Source organism: Dermacentor albipictus, chromosome 1 (assembly GCF_038994185.2).
Source record: "Dermacentor albipictus isolate Rhodes 1998 colony chromosome 1, USDA_Dalb.pri_finalv2, whole genome shotgun sequence".
In the NCBI taxonomy this organism is placed as follows: Eukaryota; Metazoa; Arthropoda; class Arachnida; order Ixodida; family Ixodidae; genus Dermacentor; species Dermacentor albipictus.
The window spans coordinates 58,826,128-58,851,045 of record NC_091821.1 but is presented as its reverse complement, the minus strand read 5'-3'; the positions used below and the strand labels follow the sequence as shown (position 1 = coordinate 58,851,045).

General features: G+C 44.2%; 1 protein-coding gene across 1 annotated transcript; it reads right to left on the bottom strand.

Annotated features, from left to right (window-relative positions):
• Positions 1 to 6,329: 6,329 nt before the first annotated feature.
• On the bottom strand, positions 6,330 to 24,685 carry LOC135899316 (uncharacterized). The gene is made up of 2 exons (XM_065428553.1): positions 24,252 to 24,685; positions 6,330 to 7,972 (listed from the first exon to the last, which is right to left on the bottom strand). Exons 1-2 carry the CDS (start codon positions 24,516 to 24,518, stop codon positions 6,566 to 6,568), a joined length of 1,674 nt encoding a protein of 557 aa, XP_065284625.1. The 5' UTR covers positions 24,519 to 24,685; the 3' UTR covers positions 6,330 to 6,565.
• Positions 24,686 to 24,918: the final 233 nt, after the last annotated feature.

Genomic DNA, 24,918 nt, shown 5'->3' with positions numbered 1-24,918 from the left:
CAATTTTTTTTTCAGTGATTTTCATCGCCCATTACAGCGCGTTATCCCATATATTATGCTCATTCTGTGGTGAAGCGGAGACAACAGACCATTTCGTGTTGGCTTGCAGACTTTTTTCTATTACAAGAAAACAACTACTTGAAGTCCCGCTTTGCTCTATTGGCCTAACTTTATCAGTACCTGGGATCCTATCTTTTGGAGCCTCCATTATTGGGTTCAGCCACAGAAATGTTTGCTTGGCAATATAAAATTACCTCATTGAAACCAATCGATTTCCATGTTAGACTGATCGTTCTCCCTCCCCAACCATAGCTTTCTTTTATTTATTATCTGTAATTATTATTATTATTATTATTATTATTATAAATATATATATATATTATATAAGAAGAGATAATATATATATATATATATATATATATATATATATATATATATATATATATATATATATATATATATATATATATATATATATATATATATATATATATATATATATATATATATATATATATATATATATATATATATATATATATATTAGAAGAGATACTTACCGCGACATCAAAAAGAACGCTCAAACACATCTTAAAGCAGCTAGAGTAAAGTTACCCTCTTGTACATTGGTTTTTTTTTTTGCATCGCAATATTTACCTTTTCAACTTTTGTTATATGTAGATAACCAAATGTTATCTGGTTCTTCTTAATTTTTTGCCTTTCATTTTTTTATTTCTTTTTATTCATCTCTCATCAATTTTTGTGCATCTTTTTGCCTTGTCTATCATATTCATTGGCACGGTCCTACAAGCCAACTAAGGCTTAGACCGGCCTGCTTGTGTTGTTTTGTATATTGTGTGGCAAAGAACATAATTATTATTATTATTATTATTATTATTATTATTATTATTATTATTATTATTATTATTATTATTATTATTATTATTATTATTATTATTATTATTATACTCGGTTTTTATCTGATTATTTCCTTTTTTCTCCAAACGCAAAACGTTTACTTTTAAACTCCAATGCTCAAATTGCTAACTCCCCTGTTATTATTATTACTTTTATGCACCTAATTGAACTACCCGATTTTTGGCCAATCCTCCACTGTGGGTATGTACCACGGCCACTCAGGACAACAACAACAACAACAACAACAATAAGTGTAATGAAGTCACAGAAGGCATGTGCTTCCAACCTTTCCTCTAGCTAAATCTATCTATTTGGTTCTTTTATACCTTTGTGCTAATAATTGTAGAGGGTGGTTAAATTTGGATGACCTTATATAATATTTGTATTTTCATGGAATGAGTATGTGGAATGCATTACATCTAAAGTTTCTTCCGTTGATATCATCTCGCGTACGACACAGAGGCTTGAGGTCAAAGTAAAATTTCTTTATAACTCGATCGTAAGTCAATTTTTCAGTATTGCAGCACCATCTGGCGTACAACTGGCGTCTCTAACCTGTCGTAAGTGCACTTACTCTAGAAAAAGGCTGTTCGCTGTATTGCGATTACACCGTATCTCTGCCCCAGTGGCAGCCTTCTTATGAAGTCCAATATCTTGCCCATCATTTCAATGTAGAACTATAGGTTGCTCTTAAGTTACAAATAATTCTTAAAAATTCACCACAATGTAATTATTTCGCTACCTAGAACTCAGGAAATCACGCACACGAGACAAAGAAGGCACAAATAAAATTTTGTTGTTCCGACACCGCGAACCAATTACCATAAACTTTCCCCCTGCTATCCCTGAACCCAAGCGCTTCAAGGAGGCCAGAGGAGCCTAAACCGACTGCTGAGTAGGTGTCTTCACATAAACAGTTTGTATGTTGCACCTAACCGTCCTTGCGAAATAATTTAAATGGAGACAACTTTGACATTAAAGGGATGTGCATATTTCGCTTAATGTGTTCGAAAAAAGATTTTGTGCTTACCGTTGCGCTGTTCTTGTTAAATTTCGCAGAAAAGTCACATTTTGGAATCTGCGTCATTTAGTGTAACACTTGGCACAGATACTTACCTGTTTTTTTTTAGTATACGAATACTAAACTCCTTTAATCTGTGAGAAAAATGGCTGCAGCGAAGACGGTGCTGAATGGATGGATGGATGCTATGAGCATCCCCTTTGAAAGGGGGTGTTGGGTTGCGCCACCATGCTCTTGTTCTTATGTTGTGTAATGTCCTGCCTACCTTTTCGAAAAAAAAAACAATTCCCAGCATCAAACTTTCTGAAACACTACTGGAGACTGTTTCGGTATGCCTCCGTTGTTTGCGGTCTCCCTACTTTTCTGTCACCAAACCTCCAATCGCATCTTACTAATCTCCGTCGCGGACATGTTTACTTTCCCCCTGCTATCCCTGAACCCAAGCGCTTCAAGGAGGCCAGAGGAGCCTAAACCGACTGCTGAGTAGGTGTCTTCACATTCTAACAAAACATGTTCCATCGTTTCCCTAGCTTTACTGCAGCAAGCACATGCTTCTTCATTGGTGTACCTCGCTTTATAGCTACGCGTTCTAAAGCATCCTGATCTCGCTTCGAAAAGTAATGAGCATGAGTTATCATAAATTGTTTCTTTCCCGATTTCGTCTTTTCCTCTTATGTAGTTACTCATAGCAGGTTTCTTTTCCATTGCCGCCACCCATGAGATTGTCTCAGCCTCTCTGAGTTTGAGTTTGACGTTCTTTGTGGCCATGTTGCTCAGCATACCGGCCGCAGATTTGCTGGTAAGCTTCCTAGCTCTTTTCCTCAACTTTGAATAAATGATTTTTTTTTCTGTACAAATACCTGCAGACTCTCGCAAATCATTTACTTTCTTTCTTATTCCTCAGCCCTTCAAAATCAATTTCGCTCTGAGCTTCCCTCCCTTCAAAACTTGTACAATCCATATCACCCTGCACAGCTAGAGCAGACTTGTGTCACCGCCTGTCGGCAACTGCAGAAAGCAGCCGTTCAGGGAGTGTCTCCGCGTGTTGCGCGCTTCTCGGGTAGGCTCCTGGCCCTCAGGGCCCATAGTATGTGAACGACTGCTGTCGGAGATCCATCACCGCCCACGGGCCTGGTCACAAAGGCCACAACACGGGCCATTCTGATAGCACCACCAATGAAAGTGCTGACGACCCCGTGCAGCACATGGGGAAGCCAAATGCACTTTGATTCCGCGGTTCAGCACAGTCGCAGCGCGGCATAAATTTTAGTTCTGCTCTGTCACCCTTATGTACCTTTCACGCAGCGAATTTTGTCGCCTCATTGTAGGACGGTGCATATACTGAAGGACTTTACCATTGCCCAAGCTCAGTGCCCAATTTTTTTTTTAACTTATTCATTTTTCTGCGCCTCTCTCCTTCTCTTTTTATCTCCCCAAATTCCCTTCCCCATGCAGAAGAGCATGTCACAGATGTCTATACGGCGGCTAAAATGTCTGCCTTTTATTAAATGGTTCTCTCTCTCTCTCTCTCTCTCTCTCTCTCTCTCTCTCTCTCTCTCTCTATCTATCTATCTATCTATCTATCTATCTATCTATCCATCTATCTATCTATCTATCTATCTATCTATCTATCTATCTATCTGTCTGTCTGTCTATCTATCTATCTATCTATCTATCTATCTATCTATCTATCTATCTATCTATCTATCTATCTATCTATCTATCTATCTATCTATCTCTTAGTGTTCTTACCAGTATACCGTCACATTAAGTTAGTGTGATTCACCGGATTTCGCTAACGGGCACCTGCACGCTATGTACACACACATGCAATGACAACTTTTAGCTGTCACATGCGAGAAGGCGCGGCTTCCCCGAATACTTATTCAGTTCTTATGCTAACTGCAATATCTGTGGTTCCGGAGCAATATCGAAGCACCTGTTGTATACCAGCACTTCTTCAGACGGTCAAATGCTCGCCAGTCGCACCGCCTTGGAGTAGTTAGGGGACAGGGCTTTCAGAAAAGAACATCCTGTGATCGTGACTTCACACGACTACGAAGCACAAAGCCATCGATGGTGCGTGTATTGAAATATATCGGCCTATGCGACCACCTGTGGCTAAACGAGGAAGACAGCACTCAGAGAGCAAGAAGAAGACACAACGAAGCGCTTCGTTGTATCTAGCACATTATTGAGCCCTTTGCTTGGACAGACACATTAAATGTAAGTCCGCCCTTTAGTTCAGAAATGCGTACATCGCGGTCGCTCTAGCACTGATGAATTCCAAATGCAAGTCGATCGACTCGCGAAGATTCAAGTCACGTCAAGATCCAAGTCTCCCAAAGATGAACATGTTTATTTATTTATTTATTTATTTATTTATTTATTTATTTATTTATTTATTTATTTATTTATTTTAATATACCTTACAGGCTTCAAGAGATATTGCGTAAGGGAGCATGTACAGGAAACATCAAGGCACTATTGTACAAAAAAAAAGAAGTACCACATGATTATGTCAATGCTAGACCCTTCTTGTTAAGAGCACCCACGAAAATATAACAATAATTAATTTGTGTATCACGATGCACATTTGGGCTTGACCACTTTTGGAGAGAGTTTTCGCTAGCGTCCAACAGGTACAGTCGTCGTCAATACGAAATGGAACAGTGTTGTTGTTGTTGTTGTTGTTGTTGTTGTTGTTGTTGTTGTTGTTGTTGTTGTTGTTGTTGTTGTTGTTGTTGTTGTTGTTGTTGTTGATGTTGTTGTTGTTGTTGTTAACCGCCGTAAGTCGTTATGCACGGGTTCAAATCTAGGAACTTGCTACAAAACAATAATTCAAGAAGTCCAGCGCAAAGCCCTGGACTTCTTGTTTTTATATATTGAGTCAATTGGTTTGCTGTCTAAACTATGACTCACGTATGCCTTCTCATCAAGGCTGTGATTTTATATTCTTTTGCATTTACCGTCTACATTCGTCGCAGTGGACACTTACCCTACTGCTGATAACATCACACGACCTGCATTTTTTTCCCCTTTTTTCTTCTGCCCATCTCCTTCTAGGGCCTTTCCTCTCCGTCGTCCCATTCCTTGCAGAGTATAATGTAGGCGAAAATACGCTGGCTAAACAATCTGCATTTTCAATAAAGAGCTCTCCCTCCCTCCCTCCCTCCCTCCCTCTCTCTCTCTCTCTCTCTCTCTCTCTCTCTCTCTCTCTGACACACACACACACATATACAACAATATTATTTGTTCAACCTTTAGTCTCATTTACCACTTTTACAGAAGTATATCTGTGTTTAGCCCCTACTGGTCTTTTTAAAAAATCCGGTGTTCCCTTTCATGCTGATAACGACAGTACGTGCAATTACCTCTGTGGTGAAGACACCGTTTTCCGGATAACGAAACGATTGCAGCCACACCGGATGCAGATGTAATTCGCAAATGACTTGCAAGTGTCGCTGGTGGCATTGTTCTCACAAAAATTCATTAGCGCATTCTATACCATTTTGTTGGTGTTTTTCACTGAAATCTGCAGATTGTCTTTATAAGAGTTGGAGCTTTTGGTATGACACTATTTGTACGCTAAGCACTGTAAACTTTCTGCTGATAGCAAGTTCAGAAGTATGGATCGCACTGGACAAAAGTAAATGCATTTGCTAACGACTTTTGTCGAACACATTATGTATCAGGTGTTTCTTATATTTATTTTTTTAGCTGAACAGAATTTTTAAAAGTTGATTGTGGAAGACGGCCTAATGTAATCTTAAAGCTGAATTGCTCGAAGAAGCGGACATTACTTGTAGAATAAGTTGTAATGCATAATTGACTAATTAACAAAATTTCGCTGGTAAAACTTGTAAACAATTATTTTACGGGACGTTTTGCAATTTACTAATCGTAGCCGGTGAATTTGCAAAGCGTACCCAGTTGGAATCAGTTCTAAGGGTGACACGAAAGTTCGAGATACGCACCGTCAAAGTGCGCTAAATGCGCTGTTGTACCGCTTACATTTAAACAAAATTATATTGAATGCATTGCAGCACAAAAATAAGTGGACCACCAATACCAATTGCAATTTGTGTCATAAATTAGTCCTAAACTTAAAATGTAAACTTTTATTAACTATTCTATTATGCATTTTCATTTCTGGTGCAAATTATGTCCTCCTCTCTGAGTAATCCAACTCAAGGAATAGAATTGCGTTATCTGCCACAATTGCAAAACATGCCTTCAGTCAAAACGACTACGCCTGATACATCAGTAACAAATGAGTTCTATTCCTATTCCGCCCCTATTGGAATCCTCGTCATCGTAGCCGGAAATTAAACCCACGGCACCGTGCTCAAAAACGAATGCCGTATCTCTGTAAAACAATGAAAAATAATGTAAGCCTAAAAAATACATCTTTTTATTAAGCATCCCTATTTTGGTTACGCGTCAATCAGCGTAAACATATCCAGAAACTTTATTTCTCGGTTAACAAACATTTGTCTTCGATTCTTGCATAAGCTCTCGCGCAAAGCACTTGAATCAGGCCGCACCGAAACTTGAGTTTCACTTCACGTACACTTTGAGCAGGGAGTGGCCTAAGGTGTTGGCTGGTGGAAACGCTCTGTCGTGTTACACTCTCGAAACCTCGAACCTAAAGCGGAGCTTGTTATCGGACGCAAAGCCTTCCTCTTCGATTTCCTTAAGTGAGCGGTGCTCGTTGGCATGAACGCTCACATTCTTCATGCCTCTTGGTTTCAAGTACGCTATGTACCCCGGCTCATTGGCACCAGTCATACAGAAGACGATGTTTTTAGTGACATCAGAAGGGTGCAGTAGGGTAAGCTTGCAGCTCTCTTGGAAAGGCCACCTTACAAAGTCATCGTACAGTCCCTTATACAAAGTCAATTCGGCGTGAAACTCAATGATGCCCTTCCTCTTGAGGAGAAGGACGCTCGGCTTGATGTTGTATCCACGGAGATAAAGCGGTGAGGAACTTCCCACTGAACAACACTCGTGCTGCAATGTCTTCTTCTTGACTTGATCGTAGTTCTCAACGTACCATTCGCATGACTCGGATGCTTTAAGAGATGCTTGCAATATTGCCTTGCAGGCGTTACCAACTTCATAGATGCACTCTCTGATTATTTCCTCGTGTTTACGCAGAGAAGCAACATCTTCTGGGTGTTTCTCAATACATTCTTTCGTAGCTGCTAGAGCGGTCTCTAAGTCAAGTTTCAAAGAATGCAAGGTACCTATGTGTCCGGTCTTTGTTTCGGGCACATCACGCAAAAGCAGTGGCACTGCGTTCGTTGAAAGCTCGCCCGACGCTTCCTTTTCTTTACCGTGCGTGTCTTGTTCGCAGCGTTCGACGCTCGTGCAACCAGCGCTACTCTGTACTCGCGGATGGGCCCAAAAAGTGGCAGTTTCGTCTACGTGGCCACCGTTGTCGGCGTCAGTGGCTTTACCGTCAGTTCCTCGCTTGGTGTTCGACTGCTGAATACCTTTGAGGTCGTCATGCTCATGCTCATTTTTGAAAATTCGCTGCGTACGTACGTGTGCTCCTTCTTCCACTGCATTTCTCGATTGCGTGCTACACGAATCGTTAACCGCGAATCCCGAAGTGGCGGTCTCATGAAGGGCGCTTGTATTCACGCTGACATGGATTGAAGTGTACATCCCTTCCCCTGGTTCACTGTGAGTTGTGGAAAGCTCGATCGAATGAGATACCTTGATGCTGCCAACAGCGCTGTTGTCTTCGACAGGGCCATCCCCGTGCTCCGCATCGCCGTCTTTTAACGGTTCGCCCTTTCTTGCCATCGCACCCGCGGAGTTACCGCTCAGTTCCGGCGCAACCTGGGCGTTTTGTTCATGTGCTGCCTCTGAAGCGTGTTTCAGTTCCGTGTGGCGTCTAACACACTCTACATTCCCTTTCTGGTAGCGTGGCGGTCCACTGCGGTAAGGGCAGTCTTTTTCATAATGCTCAAGCATAGCAGACAACGGCCCCGCTTTGTTGCAGCACGTACTCCAGCAGTAGACCTGCAAATAATTTACGAAAACTCAGTATTAATATATATTCTGTAAATGTTTCAATGAAGACGAAGAAGCAAAATGAAAAGTGAAAATTATAGTCTTCATACTTGCCGGACTTACTCCTACAAGTGATGTTGCTTTATGTATATACACATTGAGATGCGCACACATCCATTAAAAAGAGAAAATTATGCGTTAAATGAAGCACCCATACTTATTGGAATAAACTGGCTGTTCATATTTAATTGTATTGCACAAATATACAAGCATTTTGCAGCCTTAGGGGCTCGGGTAACGTTTTGATCCCTGCTGCAATTACCCTTTTTGGGAGAGAGAGAGAGAGAGAGAGAGAGTAAACTCTGAGCAAGCGCAGTGTGCGCCCTAAGTGGGCGGCCTTCTTATTCCAGGTAGCCGCCGGCTATGGGCATCTCCCGTGCCCGTTCTATCAGGCTGCGCTGTTTCTTCGGGTCCGGGTCTGTTAGCTTGGCCTCCCACTGCTCCTCCTTTAGGGGTTTGATATCTACTGTGCCATATTTTCCTGCACATCCCCATACCATATGACATAGGGTGTCTGGGACATCAGAGTACTTGCTGATGTATGAGTGCTCAGAGGGAGAAATTCGGTGCAGTAAGATACCGTGGATGAAGGTATTGCTTTGCAATTTCCAAAGTGTTGCTGCTTCTTCCCTAGTTAGACTGGGTTGAGGTGGCGGGTAAGTTCTTCAGTCTAGCTTGTAGTGTTGCAAAATATTGGTGTATTTGTTCCGGACTTCATTTTACCTACTTAGCGCGTCCTGTGAAATAGCTCGGGGAGCGTGAACTCGGGCAGAGGTGTCGGCTGCCTCATTCCCCAGCAGACTCGTGGCCAGGAGTCTAAGCAATCTATATATATATATATATATATATATATATATATATATATATATATATATATATATATATATATATATATATATATATATATATATATATATATATATATATATATATATATATATATATATATATATTTCTAACAACATATATATATATATGTTGTTAGGTGCTTCTTTGCTGTGGTTGTGAGGATTTGTAGGGCTTTCCTGATGATTCTACCTTTCTGAAAATTTCGGCAAGCCACTTCTGAATTAGTGAGTAGTATTGCTCCATCCCCGCAGGTTGAGATGGCCAGGGCTATTGCTGTTTCTTCTGTCCTATCTGTTGCTCTTGTTAAGATGCTAGCTGCCATTCTCTCTTTGTCCTTGCTGTCAACAACGCTGACAGCATGCGCTGGAGCTTCCGAATATTTCGCTGCATCGGTATATCGTGTGTCAGGATTTGGGCCGTAGGTTTTCACAGAGTCTCTATTCTAGCTTTTCTTGTTCCTTCATAGTGGGTTGGATTCATATTTCTTGGAAAAGGGGCTACAGAAATGTACTCTCGAATTGTCTCTGGAATCATCCTTTTCCCGTCGCCCATTGCATACCTTCAGTATATCCTATTCTTCTGAGTGTTGCCCTATATACCTGTTTCAGTGAGTGCGAGACGTTCAAGTTGGTTGACTTTGTGTGCTTCGACTAACTCCTCCCAAGTGTTCTGGAGACCTAAGCGGAGTAGTCGCCCTGTAGAGGCGCGTTCGGAGATTTCTATGGCAATCTTGATGGTCTTCCGGATGAGCGCGTTCACTTTTGGGATTTCCGCATTCTTGAGTTCTAAATAAGGGGTGCCGTAGAGGATTCTGCTGATGACGAGGGCTTGGATGATTCTGAGTGCGTCTTGTTCTTTCACACCGTGTCTTCTGTTTGCTACCCGTCGTACCAGGTGTGCTACTTGCGGGACAGTTTCCTTCAGTTTGGGTAGGGTGGCAACGCCAGATCCGTCCTTGTGTATAAGTAGGCCGGGGATTCTGAGCGACTCCACTTTAGGCATTTGCATCCTATTCAGGTACAGTTCTTGTTCTCGGATTTCACCTTATGGCGACCTTCCTCTGGTGCTCGCTTTTAGTATGAGAAGCTCGGATTTTTCTGGCGCGCAGGCACGCCCACAAGCCTTGAGGTAGGTCTCCGCACGATCCGCTTCTTGAAGTGCATCCTGTTAAGTTCCTGGGGATCCGCCTGTCGTCCAGATGGTAATGGCATCTGCATAGAGGACGTGTCTTATGCCCTGTATTCCTTTCAATATATTCGGTAATTTCAGCATGCCTATATTAAAAAGGAGATGAGAGGTGACAGAGCCTTGCGAAGATCCTTTTCTCGCCATTTCAAGCTTGTCCGATTTCAGGCTGCCCAGGGCAACTGTCGCTGTTCTACTGGTGAGGAAGTTTTGTATGTAGCGGTATGTTCTTTCACCACAGTGCGTGTCCTGGAGATTCTTCAGCACTGCCTCGTGAGAGACATTGTCAAAGGCTCCTTTCACGTCCATGGCCAGGATTGCGCTTTTGATGTGCTTACCTAGATGATAAATGACGTCCTTGTTTAGTTGCATCAAGATGTTTTGAGACGATAAGTGGGGGCAAAATCAATACATGGTGTCGGGCATGTACCCATTTTCTTCCATGTATGGAGTTAGTCTGTTAAGGACCATACGCTCGTACAGCTTGCCTGCGCATGATGTTAGGGATATGGGTCACATCTTTCCTGTGCCCAGTGGCTTGTTTGGCTTCGGGACCACGATAATCTCCGCGTGTTTCCAGATTGCTGGAATTGTTCCACTTTCCCAGTTTTTGTTTATTGTATTTAGGAGGTGTTATGCCACGTTCTTGCTTAGGTTTCGAAGTATTTTGTTGTTTCTGCGGTTTCTACCTGGGGATGTGTTTCGAGTGGGGATGTGTTTCGAATGAGCTTTCCCAGTGCCGCGTCCATTTCTGCCTGTGTGAATGGGCGATCGAGTTACTTATTTATGCTTACTGTGTAATCTAGATGCTTTTCAGAAGTTGATGTGGCTTGTGTGCCTCCTGTCAGCTTCTTCTTTAGTTCTTCCAACATTTCGTCTTTTGAGTGTCCGTAATTATGGAAGAGCTTCGTTAGGTTCTTTCTTGACTTGTTTTTTGATTCCATAGTGTTTAACAGTGACTTGAGGATATTCCATGTCTTGCGGTTGCTTAGACTTGCCTGAAGTCTTTCACATATTTGGTTCCAGTTTTGCCTTTCTAATTGGTCGGCGTATTCTTCGGCTTGCTTGGTCAGCTGCACAATGCGTTTTTTCAAAGCTCTATTCCGTTTCTGTTTTTTTTTTTCATCTACGGATAAGGCTTCTACGAGCTTTCCACAGCTGGAGCAGGTTGGGGTCCACTGCTGGGATTTCCGTGCTCAACTGAATTTCCTTAGTGTACTTCGCTACCTTTGCCATGATGAATTTGGACCATTCTTCGAGGACTTCGGCAGTTGGTGTGGGGCCTTCTTTTCGGAAAGTGGTCCAGTCCATGGTTCTTGCCTTGCATATTTGAGGGGCGCTCTCCTGTACGCGACTTCCATCTGTATCAGGTGGCGGTCGCTTCTCAGTGTTTCTTCGAGTATCATCTACTCCACCTGGTATTCCCACTGTGAAGGTTAGATCCGGGTTTGGGCTCCCTCTACTTTTACATAGAATGGGACATGCGGGCCGTGAAAATAAATAATGGCTCAAGTCGATCTTCCCAGCATTATGGCACTCAGTATTTCGTATCCGTCTGCTCGCGGCATTTCCATCAGTTGTTCCGCTGTCATTCCTCATATTAGGCCATGTATGACTCCCATTGACGGTTCTGCCAGGGTTTTGATGTTTGGGGTCTGATGTATGGAGTCTGAGATATGGCTACTTTGCGCCAAATCGGCTACTTTTTGAGGCTGTTGGCGAGAAAAAAACTGCCTTGGCTACTTGGCTACTTTTTTGGCTACTATTGAAATAGCTTGACTACTGTAAAAATTCGGTAGAAACTTGTGTAGCTCATATTATGCAGCAACATTAGCAAATATTTACACCAACGCATGACCACGGCACTTGAAATCTTTTCAAATGGACCATCATCATCGTCAATCTTACTCGCGCACTTTCATTTCATGCAAAGGATTTCGCACTAATAACGTCACAACGTGTTCCATCTTCGCATTGATGTTCCGCGTCAGGCCTGCTTTGGGCTTCTTCGATTTCAGAGTTCTGACTGCCATCGGGCTGCCAGCTAGTTCCGGTCCTGACAGGAAGTCGCGTAAGCTGGGATCCCAAGACAACCCGAAGCTGTCCGAAGTTTCCAAAATCGAACACTCGGACAGCTGGCCGCGGTATAAACGTAAACATGCCACCCGCATGGCAACGGCCGGCGCGCTCGGCGTAGTCGGTCCACTTATGCGTTGCCAGCTTGAAAATATACCGCTGCATTCGGGAATACGATCACTTTTGCGAGATTTCACGCGACTGGGCATCTCACTTTGCGCAGCGTAACAAACGGCCTGCGACGCGTCCGATGCCAAGACGCCAACTCGCACGTAAATAATCACGAAAGCGATCGCTCGAGGATGCCTCGAGCTTTGACATTCCTCCACGAATTATTGCCACGATTGACTCAAACATTTACACCCGAACTGCAGCTGTGATTCTGATTTGTGATAATGTTCTAGTCATATTACATGCTGACCAAAGCGCTGTTAGCTGTAGTCATTTATTCGCGTTTCATAATATTTTTGTATGTTCCTGCATTTACTAAAAGCAGCTTTCAGCGTTGGCTTTGACAATGTCTTCAGAGTTACACAATAAATAAAAATGCAACATCTTCCAAAACGTGGCTACTTTATTGGCTACATTTCTGTATCTGGCCAAAGTTGGCTACTTTTCTGGCTACTTTCCGAGATTTTTTGGCTACTTTTCACATTTTGGACCTGGCAACCCTGTTGACTGTAGTTGGTTCCGTCCAACTGGATGGTTTTAATGTTCGGTAGGATTTCGAAAGCGACGTCGCTGTCCGGAGTGTTCGCTGTGATGATATTTTGGCTCCATTGCACTTGTGTTGTAACTTTTGCCCGTAGTGTTGGGGGTTCATCTTGCTTGCCCTGGCTACGGCATAGGTTATTGCTACTGTTGGTCACCTGGATAGTTGCAGTCCGGTTTGGGGTGGATATATGACTTTTTGGTCTTCTTCCGGCAGTGGTGGCGGCCTGTACTTATTCTTGTTCGCTGCGTCGATAATGTGTTTCTTTGAGGCTTGCGCGTTGCTCCTTTCTGCTTGGCTTCCAGGTTGTTGATTGCTTGTCTCACTTGCGGCCGTTCCAGGGCTTTCCTTGTTAGCCGGTTTTGTCCTCCTCCCTACTTGCTGCCATATGTTCTGAGTCTCGATCGTTCTTCCAGTGCTTGAGTCAAAGGCTGTTTCCAAATTCATTTCTTCCCTCGACTGCTCGTTCCCTTCATGTGCATTTGATTCGGTTATTGTATGTTTGCTTAGCCATCCTAGCGCGGCGAGGGCGAGCACGTGGGTCGCGAAGTACGAAGCTCCATTCCGAAGCTCGGGCACGAGGCGCGTGGCCTCAGGGAACGAAGCTTGGGGAGCCTCAGTAGGCCTAGCTCGGTGGACGCCGCTTTGATAGTTTCGGGAAAAGCAAACACATGAAAAGTTGACTCGCGGAGTGGCGGGTGGTCTCTCTGGATGCCGCTTCTCGAGCTGAAGCAAAGAAAATTTTTGGTGCGGGCACTTAGTGGCAGCCTTTTATGTTTCAGCACAAATCTCAAGATTTCCTTTATTTCTTTAGTAGCCTATTAACACGGAAATGTTGGTGCATGAACGTGTAGCCAACTGTTCCTTGTCTCAAGCATAGTTAGTGCTTTACATATATGCTCCTATGCACTTATGCCCTTTTATAACCTGCCTTGGTGGCTTAGCGGCTACAGTATTGCGCTGCTAAGCACGGGGTCGCAGAATTGCAAATTCCGGCCGCGGCGGCCGCATTTTGAGGGAAGCAAAATGCCAAAACGTCCGGGTCCCGTGCAGTGGGGTGCGTCAAGGATTCCCTGGTGGTAAAAATTAATCTGGAGTCCCCCACTACGGCGTGCCTAATAATCAGACCGTGGTTCTTGCGAGTGAAACCCCAGAATTCTACACCTGCAGCCCTCAATCGAGGGAGGTCAACCCGGGCGACGAGCGTCACTGGTGACGCCGAACTCGCCACCCACCTAGAGTTACTCCATATGGCTCCCAAAAGGGACTCATATAAAGTAAATCTACACCTGCCGAGTCAGTGGCAACTATTGTCCAACTAACATACGCTTTAAACATAATGTTCTTGTATAACCCACGTGCATCGTGCTCTACCATATAGTGTAACACACAGCCTACTATATAGCAGTACACGCAACATAAAGAGGAAATTCTCAAAAAACAGGGTGAACGAAACACCATTAGCACTTACGATACAATCTACAGAATGTCAGTTGAAATGAAACACTCACAGAAACAAGACATTCTCGCGAAAAGATTGTATATATATATATATATATATATATATATATATATATATATATATATATATGTATATATATATATATATATAGAGAGAGAGAGAGAGATAGATAGATATATATATATATATATATACTAACGCTTAGTTGTTCCACTGTTCTTAATTTTTTTTTCATAATTATTACACTGCACTTTTGCATGCCCTCTGTTGGCCACAGTTAGTGGCCTTCGCTGTAATGCCAATAGTGTCGATTTTTGTCGGTACCTTGGCGTATCATAATGGGAGAATTCTAAAAGCCGATGATATGCGTCTTCGTATTCTTATGATAGCGGTCACATCGTGTACGTGCGGCGCGTCCAATTATATGCGAAAAGTGTTTGCTGTAGGCAGTGCCTACAGCAAACACTTATAGATGAATAAGTGTTTTTACGCTTCTATTTATGCTAAGTGAATGTTCAATTCAATAAGCGGATCAATTTAAAATGTTTTACGAGACCATTGTTTTGTTCTTTGTTCAGATGTACGCCCGTGAGCAAAAGTATACGGACGAGGGAATGCGTGACAAGGCGATTTTTTTTCTCAGCCTGTGAATGCAACTTGAAATTGAGGACTGCAGACCATACTTGGCATTCCGAATTTTCCACACTACTCGTCAATTTCAGTTTATGCTTGCTAATTGCAAAGAAATTTAGTTTTTTTTTTAGACTCTATGGTCCGTATACTTTTACTCACGGTTGTACCTTTTAATACCACTGTTTTTACTGAACCTCTTGCACATTTTCTTTGTTATGCTTTTCTTATTATGTTTGTCTAAGTGACTTCAAGTTAAAATCGTTTACGGTCACGGCTTTGCATACTTTCTACCTTTACTGGCCTTTTATTATTTCTGATACTGCTTAAGCCCCATAGCTTGCAATGCACCCCTCTTTTTTTTGCAAAATTCTTTTGCAATCGCATCGTACGGGTGCCTATGGTGTTCAATCCCCTGCGTGCTCGTTGCATGATACTAGATATATATGTTGTATTTGTTATATGTTTCGCACCGAAGCTACTACTTTGCTTTCGAATCATACCCTTGCGTTTAAGCCCGAAGATACTGAAATTGTAGACAAGGTAGAAGTTTCAGGGGCACATTTTACAAGCACTATGCACTGAGGTCAACATACACACTCGGTGCTCCAAAAACTAGCCGTACAACGGGTGTATTAAGTCGAAACAGACATCCTTTACCTGTCTGTGTGAAATTAATAATTTACAATGCTTTGTTCACGTCTCATATTAAGTATGCACATCTTGTACGGAGTACCACAACTCAGGGCAACTTGAATAAGTTATAACAAATGCAGAAGAAAATAACACGCGTAGTCACTTGACTCATACTGAAAACCTGTTTGAGAAATACCGCACACCTAAAGCCCATATCGTCTATAACCGCAGACTCTTGCGTGAATATTATTTTAGGGTTAAACGTAAAAATGCCCAATTGAGTGAAGTCCCATTATCATACACGCACAGCAGAAGCATGGGAGGTTCCGCGTCTTAGAACAAACTGTTGCTCTCAGATGCTAAGCAACAGCCTGCCTATAGACTATTGAATTCCCCCCACATAGCAAGCTGTAATTTGCACGACCTGACTTTGTCTTGATTTAGTTCTCTAATGCTCTTGCTTTTTAGTGCTTTTATTGGTAGTTCATTTTTCTTTATTGTACAAAAGAGTCATTTTCCGTCTTTCAGGTCTGAGTCTTTCAATTATATGCAAAATTTTCCTTGTATTCTGTGTTCTATATATTTTGCAAAGCGCGTGAATTTCTGCAGCTTTATGCAACCAAGTGGGTTGAGGGTACCTCAAGACACACCTGTGTGGCTGTTTCCTCTACCTCTTCCATATTATTGTGCGTAAATTGTAATCAATAAACCAATATTTTCTATACCTGACCTCACGTGATAATACTTACGCAGGTGTACGCAGGCCCCCTGTCGCACCTATTTATTTAGGAAGCGCGCATTTTCGCAAGCCCTGCATTCCCTGACGAAAGCCAGACCCCGGCCGAAATGTCGAAATCAACATTCGCCTGTTCCTTCTGAGCGCCTTTAATCAACTGGATCCGGAGGTGCATTCATTTGGTAATACACCATGGAATCGTTTGTAAGCTTTACATAATTTTTGAAAAATCACCTGTTACTAATAACATAATTCCAATCCTTGAGCTGGAATATTCGATGTGACGGACGTTACTTGCACGAGAAATAAAAACGCATATAAGGCTAATTAAAAAGAAATGGGCATGGGCTGGACATGTAATGAGGAGGGAGGATAACCGATGGTCATTAAGGGTTACGGACTGGATCCCAAGGGAAGGGAAGCGTAGCAGGGAGTGGCAGAAAGTTAGGTGGGCGGATGAGATTAAGAAGCTTGCAGGGACGGCATGGCCACAATTAGTACATGACCGGGGTTGTTGAAGAAGTATGGGAGAGGCCTTTGCCCTGCAGTGGGCGTAACCAGGCTGATGATGATGATGATAATGCTAATTAGCAAAACTCCACTAATTACCTTCCTAATTAATTACATTACGGCACTTCTTGCAAGTAACGAATTGTAGCAGGTGAGATTGCAAGGTGTATCCACTTAAAGTTAATCTTCAGGAGGACCCCAGTTTCCAGATATTCATTGCCAAATTGTGCGACGAGATACGTGGGCGTTCCAGTTACTTTTTAGCTTCAATGCATGAAAGAGGCTTTTGTTGAAAAAAAGTAAGTGGAACAACAGTGCATTTTTACGACGAGTTCGATGGCACACATCTCGAAACCCGTGCCATCGTCGAAATTTGTTCCTAGTGGATGTGCTTTGCAAGCTAACTAGATAAAACTCGTAAATTATCATGTATTCCTTCAAGTAACTAATTAAAAAGTCAATTAGTGAATTTTCGTAAATTCGTTGATTATGCATTTCGATTTCCCATGCAAGTAAAGTCGGCCTCTTTCAATAATCCAATTCAAGGAATGAAACTGTGCTATCTGCCACGAGTGACTTTAAAGAATTTTATAAAACTTAAGTGTGATCACCCCGTACATAGAAATTCCACATGTTACGCCATGCTTTAAAACACGCAAAACTGTGGCGTAAAATAACTCTGCCGTCGAACTTCCTTCTCTCCACGAACTGACTTCGATTGAAGGTTTGCGCAGCTCCCCATTCGATGCATAGTCACTTCAGCGGCATGTACGAGACAGACCTCTTTGTCACGCGGTATTGCGAAGATTTATTTTGAGGAACCCTACTACCTCATAGAGGAACTACACAGTGAGGTGCGCTTCATGTGCCGCGTCCGTATAGTCAGGTAAATTATAAAAACAATTTGATGGGCCAGTTATTTCTGTCTGCATGTCCATATTTAAACACGCATCTATACTGCTGTTTCCTAACTCGCCGAGCGAGTTAGGAAACCACATGATTGGTAGCGCTTGATTCGGGAACCCTATCACGGTAGCGCTTCAGGCGGGCGACATGAACCACTTGCGTTTTCAGCGACCGGCGATTATTGGAGGTTAGTTTTGCTATGACGTAGTTGACGTCACTTAATCAGTTGATTATCACAAATGGTCCGCTGTAGGTTGAGATGTTGAGATAAACTTACGATACAGGCCTTTCTTCCGTAGAGGTGTCCACAGTAGAACGTGATCGCCTAGCTGGAACAAAACTGACAGGTATATGCGAGGCGTCATAGCGTGCCTTGGTTGAAGCTTGCGAAGAGAGTATTCTTAGGCGAGCAAGCCGATGCGCTTCTTCGGCACGACACAATATCTGTGTAATGGATGTGTCTTCGTTCAGTGTGAATGGCAGAATTGTGTCCAAGAAAGTTTGGGGACTGCCGGCATTCAACAGATAGAAAGGCGCATACCCGGTTACTTCGTGCTGGCTGTATTGTATGGGTACGTGATGAAGGGTGTTGCTGTCACCTCCCTTCAGAAGAGTAGGCAGGCGTTGTGCCCCTTCCGGTGGCAGTTGCAGCCTGCTCCTCGCTTTCCCTTTCCTGTAAACTGTATATATGTGCATATGTGTTCAAAACAAATCATAATAATGAAGGGTAGGCACGTCATCCCAATTCTTGTGATCAGCTGAGACGCACAGTAACAACATGTTGGTAAGCGTACGATTCGTGCGTTCGGTGAGGCCATTTCCTTGTGGGTGGTATGGCGTTTAATGGTGATAAGTAGAACCACAAAGGGCGCAGCAGATCTTCAACGACGTCGGCGGTGAATTGCCGTCCACGGTCAATTATAACAACACGTGGAACGCTGCGACGCAGGATGACCGAATGAAGCAGAAAGCGGTGACACATAAGCGGTGGTAGCACAGGTAAGTGCCGCAGTCTCAGTATAGCGCGTCAAGTAGTCGAGGCACACAATAATCCAGCGATGGCTGGTAGAGCTCTTGCGAAAGGGGCCAAACAAGTCTATACCAACTTTTTCAAATGGCCAAGTAGGTGGTTTCACTGGTCGCATAAAGCCTGCAGGAGGCGTCGCCGGCTTCTTATGACATTGGCAACCTGGACAACTGGCAATGTGCTGTCTTGTGCTTTTCCATAGATCCGGCCAGTAAAAGCGTGCGATGAAGCGCGCGAGCAAAACCGAGATGACCCGATGTGATGTCATCATGCGTGGCGCGAAGGATCGCAGTACGCAGCCGTTCGGAAATGACTTGGAGCAACGAAGCGCCTTCAACAGAGGAGTTCTTTTTGTAATGCAGGCCGTCACATAGTGTAAATGCCGTGGCCTGACCTGAAGTGCGGGCAGCCTCCAATAGGGGTATCAGCGTAGGATCGCGACGTTGTTCTCATTTAAAGGTACTGACGTCAGGAAACTCGGTAATGCAATGCTGGCAAGGTAGTCGTCGAAGTCGTCGTCGTTATAGCGGTGGAGCGTGGCGACGGGATACGAGACAAGCAGTCGGCATTGGTATGTCACCGACCGCTCTTGTAACCAACAGAAAAGTTGTGTTCTTGAAGGCGTAACGCCCAACGTGCCAGTCGTCCAGAAGGATACCGCAATAAAAGCCAGCAAAGCGAATGATGATCCGTCACTAGCTTGAAATGGCGACCCTAGAGATATGGCAGAAACTTCTCGATGGCGACGACTACTGCGAGGCATTCCAATTCAGCGACAGTCTAATTTCGCTCCTCTCTCGTCAGTGTCCGACTTGCGTACGCAACAAAGTGCTGGCGCCCATGATGAAGTTGAAAGGACGGCGCCCAGTCCCACACCGCTAGCATCAGTGGGTAGCTCAGTCATGGCCTCTGGATCGAAATGGCGGACGACTGGCCAAGAAGTTAGAAAATACTTCAGCTTACGGAACGCGTCCTCGCATTCTATGGTCCATACGTACGGATTTTACTTGTGAAGGAGGCAAGTAAGCGGGTGAGCAAGTTGGGCGAAGTTCTTTATAAACCGGCGGAAATACGAACACAGGCCAAGAAAATTTCTGAGGTCTTTCGCTGTCTGCGGTTGTCTAAAATCGCGCACTGCTGCAGTCTTTTCAGTACCAGGTCGCATGCCATCTTTGTCGACGAGAAAACCAAACACGAGAGTCTGACGTTCACCGAAGTGACACTTCTTCGAATTTAAAACCAGTCCAGCGTTTTGTACGTTGCCCAGTACGACGCCAAGTCGCTTATTGTATTCGAGTGTTTTGCCTTTTGCCAAAAATGATTACGTCATCGAGATAGCACATGCGGATCTCCAATTTCAATACACGTAGTACGGTGTCCATAAACCTTTCAAAGGTTGCTCGTGCGCTGCATAAACCGAAAGGCATGACATTGAACTCGAAGAGTCAATTTGGGGTCATAAAGGCAGTTTTCTCCTTATCTGTTGGGTACATCGGTATATGCCAATATTCCGATCGTAAGCCAACGTAGAAAAAATCGGACGCTGCATGAAAACAATTGATAGCGTCGTCGATGCGTGGCAGAGGGTATACGTCGTTCTTTGTGGCTGCGTTAAGTCTTCGATAATCAACACAGAATCTCCAAGGATTGTCCTTTTCGTAACTAGTATCGCTGAAGCTGCTCAGAGACTGCAAGACTCCTGGACAACGCCTTTCCGCAGCATCTCTTGAACTTCCTTATCGATTACTTTTCGTTCTGCATGAGACACGTGGTACGTCTTCTGTCGAAGAGGCATTGCTTGGCCCGTGTTTATGCCGTGTTACGAGCGCGAGTCAGGAAGCGAAATTGGATGCCCGTCTTGCATGAAATCGAATAGTGGCGCATAGCGGACAAGCACCTTTTGCAATTCTTTCTGCTCTGAAGAGGATAGCGACTTGTTCGTCATGCGGCAGAATTCCTTGAAGTAGTCGCGATTTGCTGCCCTCGCGTCGGTAGAAGCGTCAAGGGCATCAATACTGACAGTCGCTTCTGAGTCAAAGGTGACCAGCTTGAGCCCTGTCGGCAGTAAAACTTGCTCCAAAGACGTGTTCACCGCCCACACGTAAGCATGACCATCTACACATTCTATATTGTATCGATGAAGCAGTATATTTTTCTTCAACATGTTAGGGAGTGCTGCTGAATAAACCATGACAGCGATGCGGAGGGCAAGTCTGTGCCAGTAAAAGGACATCATGGGACAGAGAAAATACTCCCTGCCTGTCCCCGTCAGATACTGCTAGTATGGGGGTCATCACGTGACTTCGAAGAGAAATTTCACCAGCCCCACAATCTAAAATCTCACCACATTCACCAAGAAAGTCAATCCCAAGGATAATATTGTGAGTGGTGTGTTCCAAAACAACAAATTTTGTTTCGAAAGCCTTGTCCACCAGCACCCACTATAGCAGAGCAAACACCAACGGGCCGCCGGGGTTCGCCGCCAACTCCACGAAAAGTACTCTTTTGGTCCCACGCGAACATAACTTTGTGTCCAAGGCGACTTTTAAACAAAAAACTAATTACTGAAACTGCAGCACCGGCATCCACTAAGGCATCACTATTTAAAGTATCAACACGAACGCACACTTTGTTTTTGAGGATGGCGACAGGCGGAGAACTACGTGACCGACCCACGACCTCGCCTCCATCGGTCGCACCAGCTAGTTTCCCAGCTGGGATGGTGGTGAAAGTGAGAGACGGTAGGGCGATGGCGAGCGGCGATAGCCGATCGGAGGTGGAGGAAGACTGCTGTCGGAAGCTGGAGACTCGCGCCGGGATACACGTTCACGCGGATGTCGTCGAAGAGATACAGCGGTCTGCCACGGCTCCGCCGCGCAGCGTAACAATATACAGGTTGTCCCACATAACTTGAGCCAAAGTTTTAAAATTGAAAGGCACTCCGGACGCGAGTTGAGCCGAATGCATAATGTTGGCACTGGCCTAGAGTTACTCGGGCAATTTTTTTTTTATTTTCCCCTTAACTAATGGATTAGTTATGTTTGATGAATCAACTTTTTAAGTATTGGCTGCAGACCCCAAGTGTGATCCGCCAAGCTGTAGAGCGCCTTGGGAAACCTCTCAATAAATTGTTCCCAACACGATATATCTCACGTGGTTCTTTTTTCCGCGTTCCAAAGCCCCGCGAAATATGAAAATATACCAGGCGACGGGGCGCTTGCGCACTATTACTGCGCTGCTCTCAAGCGTGCGATGGATGAACAATGTCGGCAACGCTCGGCCAGCCGCACGCATACGCACCGTCGTGCGATAAGAGCCGCATGCCCCTAATATCTACACCGGGCATATACGCCCTGTCGCAGGCCAGTACGTGTCGCTGCAGCCGACCTTGTTCATCCATCGCACCCTTGAGAGTAGCATAATAACAGTGCGCAAGTGCTCCGTCACGTGGTATTTTTTTTTCATATTTCGCGGGCTTTTTTTTTTGGACGCGGAAAAAAGGACCAGGTGAGATATATCGTGTTGTAAACAATTTATTGCGAGGTTTCTCAAGGTGCTCTACATATTTGCGTACCACACTTGGAGTCAGTAGCCAATACTTAAAAAGTTAATTCATTAAACATAACTAATCCGTTAGCTAAGGGGAAAATAAAAAATAGCCTGAGTACCTCTAGGCCAGTGCCAACATTACGCGTTCGGTGCAACTCGCGTCCGGAGTGCCTTTCATTTTTAAAACGTTGGCTCATATTATGTGGGACAACCTGTATGTAAAGCCAACAGGCTATGAAGCAAACGTCATTTATTTTGACCTTGTGGCTGGGGCCTGGCTTTAGTCGGGAAATGCATGGCTTACGAAAATACCTCCCTTCATAAGTTAAACAGGTATGACAGGGGGCCCGAAGACACGTGCTTAGTTATTATCGTGCCAAGCCATGTATCGCATATATCTGATATGATGCAATGCAGGTGCACGGGAATGAACACCGTAGGTTGTCGTGCGAGGTGATTGCACAAGAAATGTCAAAATAAAAAAGGGAGATTGCAAGCAAAGGTGCTTAAGTCGTATCGTAAATAATAAAAGGGAAAGAAAAGCAGAACGTGTGCAAAAGCCGGGATCAGAAGCGGCTCATTTGAAGGCACCGAGAGAAACGTTATAAGAAAAGTATAACAAAGAAAATGTGCAAACAGGTCCAATGAAAACAGTGGTACAAAAAATGTACAGCTAAATATAGCAATAATAGTCGTCGCGTAAAACATTGTAAACTGATCCGCCTATTGAATTGAACATGTAACGCTTGTGGCTGGGAGTAGCGTTCACGAACTCATACTCCTATCGTTTGGGAACGGCTGAGAGCCCGATGTGCGATTCCTGTGGGTGCGAGGAGACAATCGAGCACCTATTGTGTACCTGCCCCCGCTACGATGTACAACGCCTCTCTCTGCGGGAAACTTTACACCGACTGGACTTAAGACTGTTCACCGAGTCAGATACTCGGACCGTGGCCACACCCGTCACTGTCACGAAAAGCGAATCGTGCACTAGTGCAATACTTGAAGTGCACCGGCTTAAGAGACCGTTTATAGTGTCCCTGTGCATAATGTTCCTCCCACACGCACTCAGTACTCACTCTCTCCCTTTTGCTCTTTCTATTCCCCTTTCCCCCACCCCCAGTGTAGCATAGCAAACCGGATGTTCTTCTGGTTGACCTCCCTGCCTTTCCTGTCCTTGCTTTCTCTCTCTCTCTCCCTCGCTTACCACAAATAGTAACATCAATGCCGACTGTAAACAGTCAACTGAGAAAGCTTGATGCTTTTTTTTTTGCCAGAACACGCATACATAAAGGAAGACGTTTATAGAAACACACGACTGCCTCGACGGCAAGACGCGCCGTCTTTTTTTTTCTCTTCTTTCTTCTTTTTTTATAGAAACGCATGCCAAATTTGTGCCACTTTATTTCTTTCATTGTGCAACTTGAACCCTTCCTTCTAAAGGAACACAATACTGTCCCATTCGATTCAGTCCTCGAATGAAATAGTCACTTTTCCTAAATACTAATATTTACTCAATACAATGTCGCCGGGGGCCAAAATTGAGCTTTTTTGCTGCAGCCTGGAGGAGCTACGAGCAACGTTCACTAAAGAGCGTGAACATCGAAATGCTGTCAGAAAATCTAAAATAGATCCACAGTGCGCTAGGAATTTGTTTTTCTGCCGTTACCATGGTCCACAATTTCCAACCTCAGGCGCGCAATTGTAATTTTTTTTTCACTGTTTGAATCCCGCACTGGTGCCTCATACAGCCGCTAAAGCTGTTTTTTCATAAATGCCACTTCATGACCTTCAAAGCGCCAAGGTTGGCCTTTCAGTCATTTACAGTCAAGGTTGACCTTCAATGACTCAAAGAGTCAACGTAACTTTTCTCGTTGATCAGACGCCCACATTTCAGCGATAAAGTGTGAAAAAAAAAAATCCAGTTTAAAGGTGATTCTGTGCACTTGCCTTTCGCTGCATCATGTGCCGGTGCAAGAACGTCGTCATTACGAGCTCGTCTTGCGCAAACTTGGTTCCGTGCACAGGACAGCTTCCTCTCTTCTCGCGACAGGGCGGACACACCAGCTCGCCGCATGGAAGTAGCCAGCCGCTCATGGGAACCACTCCGCACCAGGCGCACACCTTGCAGGGCGGGATGGGCCCCACGAAAGCCGTTGGCTTCCAGTCCAGCTCAGGGCAGAACCCGCACACCGTGTAGACGTTTCTGGCCGCCATACTGCTTGCGGCCGAAACTAACGCACCTTCTCACGAAGCGTATATGTAAGCCTGTGAGCTCACTAGCCGTTTGTGTGAACGGTCCGGCCGACCGCAAAAAGGCGAAACATATATTCGCTATTGAAATCGTCGCTTCGATAACCCACTTTCGGGACGTTAGGTCCGACTACGCCGTTGGAAAGGGACGAGGCCAAATTTGCGCGCTTCATATAGTGCTATGTGTGCCCTTCTCCGGGGAGTGTTATCACTTGTCGTGTTTGCCTACAGTTGACAGGGCGGACGCTTATTGTTTCTAGGTTCATTTCAACGCCGCGAATATTGTACTTGCTTCATTTACAATATATCATATCCCCAGACCATCACAGACGGTCACCTCTGGTTTTGTTGTATATTATACTTA

What these genes read in the sequence shown, in the direction of transcription:
- LOC135899316 (XM_065428553.1), bottom strand. Translation starts at nt 24,518, where the DNA reads ATGGCGGCCAGAAACGTCTACACGGTGTGCGGGTTCTGCCCTGAGCTG. An exon ending in GGCACATGATGCAGCGAAAG is followed by an intron (nt 7,973 to 24,251) that starts GCAAGTGCACAG and finishes AATTATTTGCAG; the next exon opens with GTCTACTGCTGGAGTACGTG.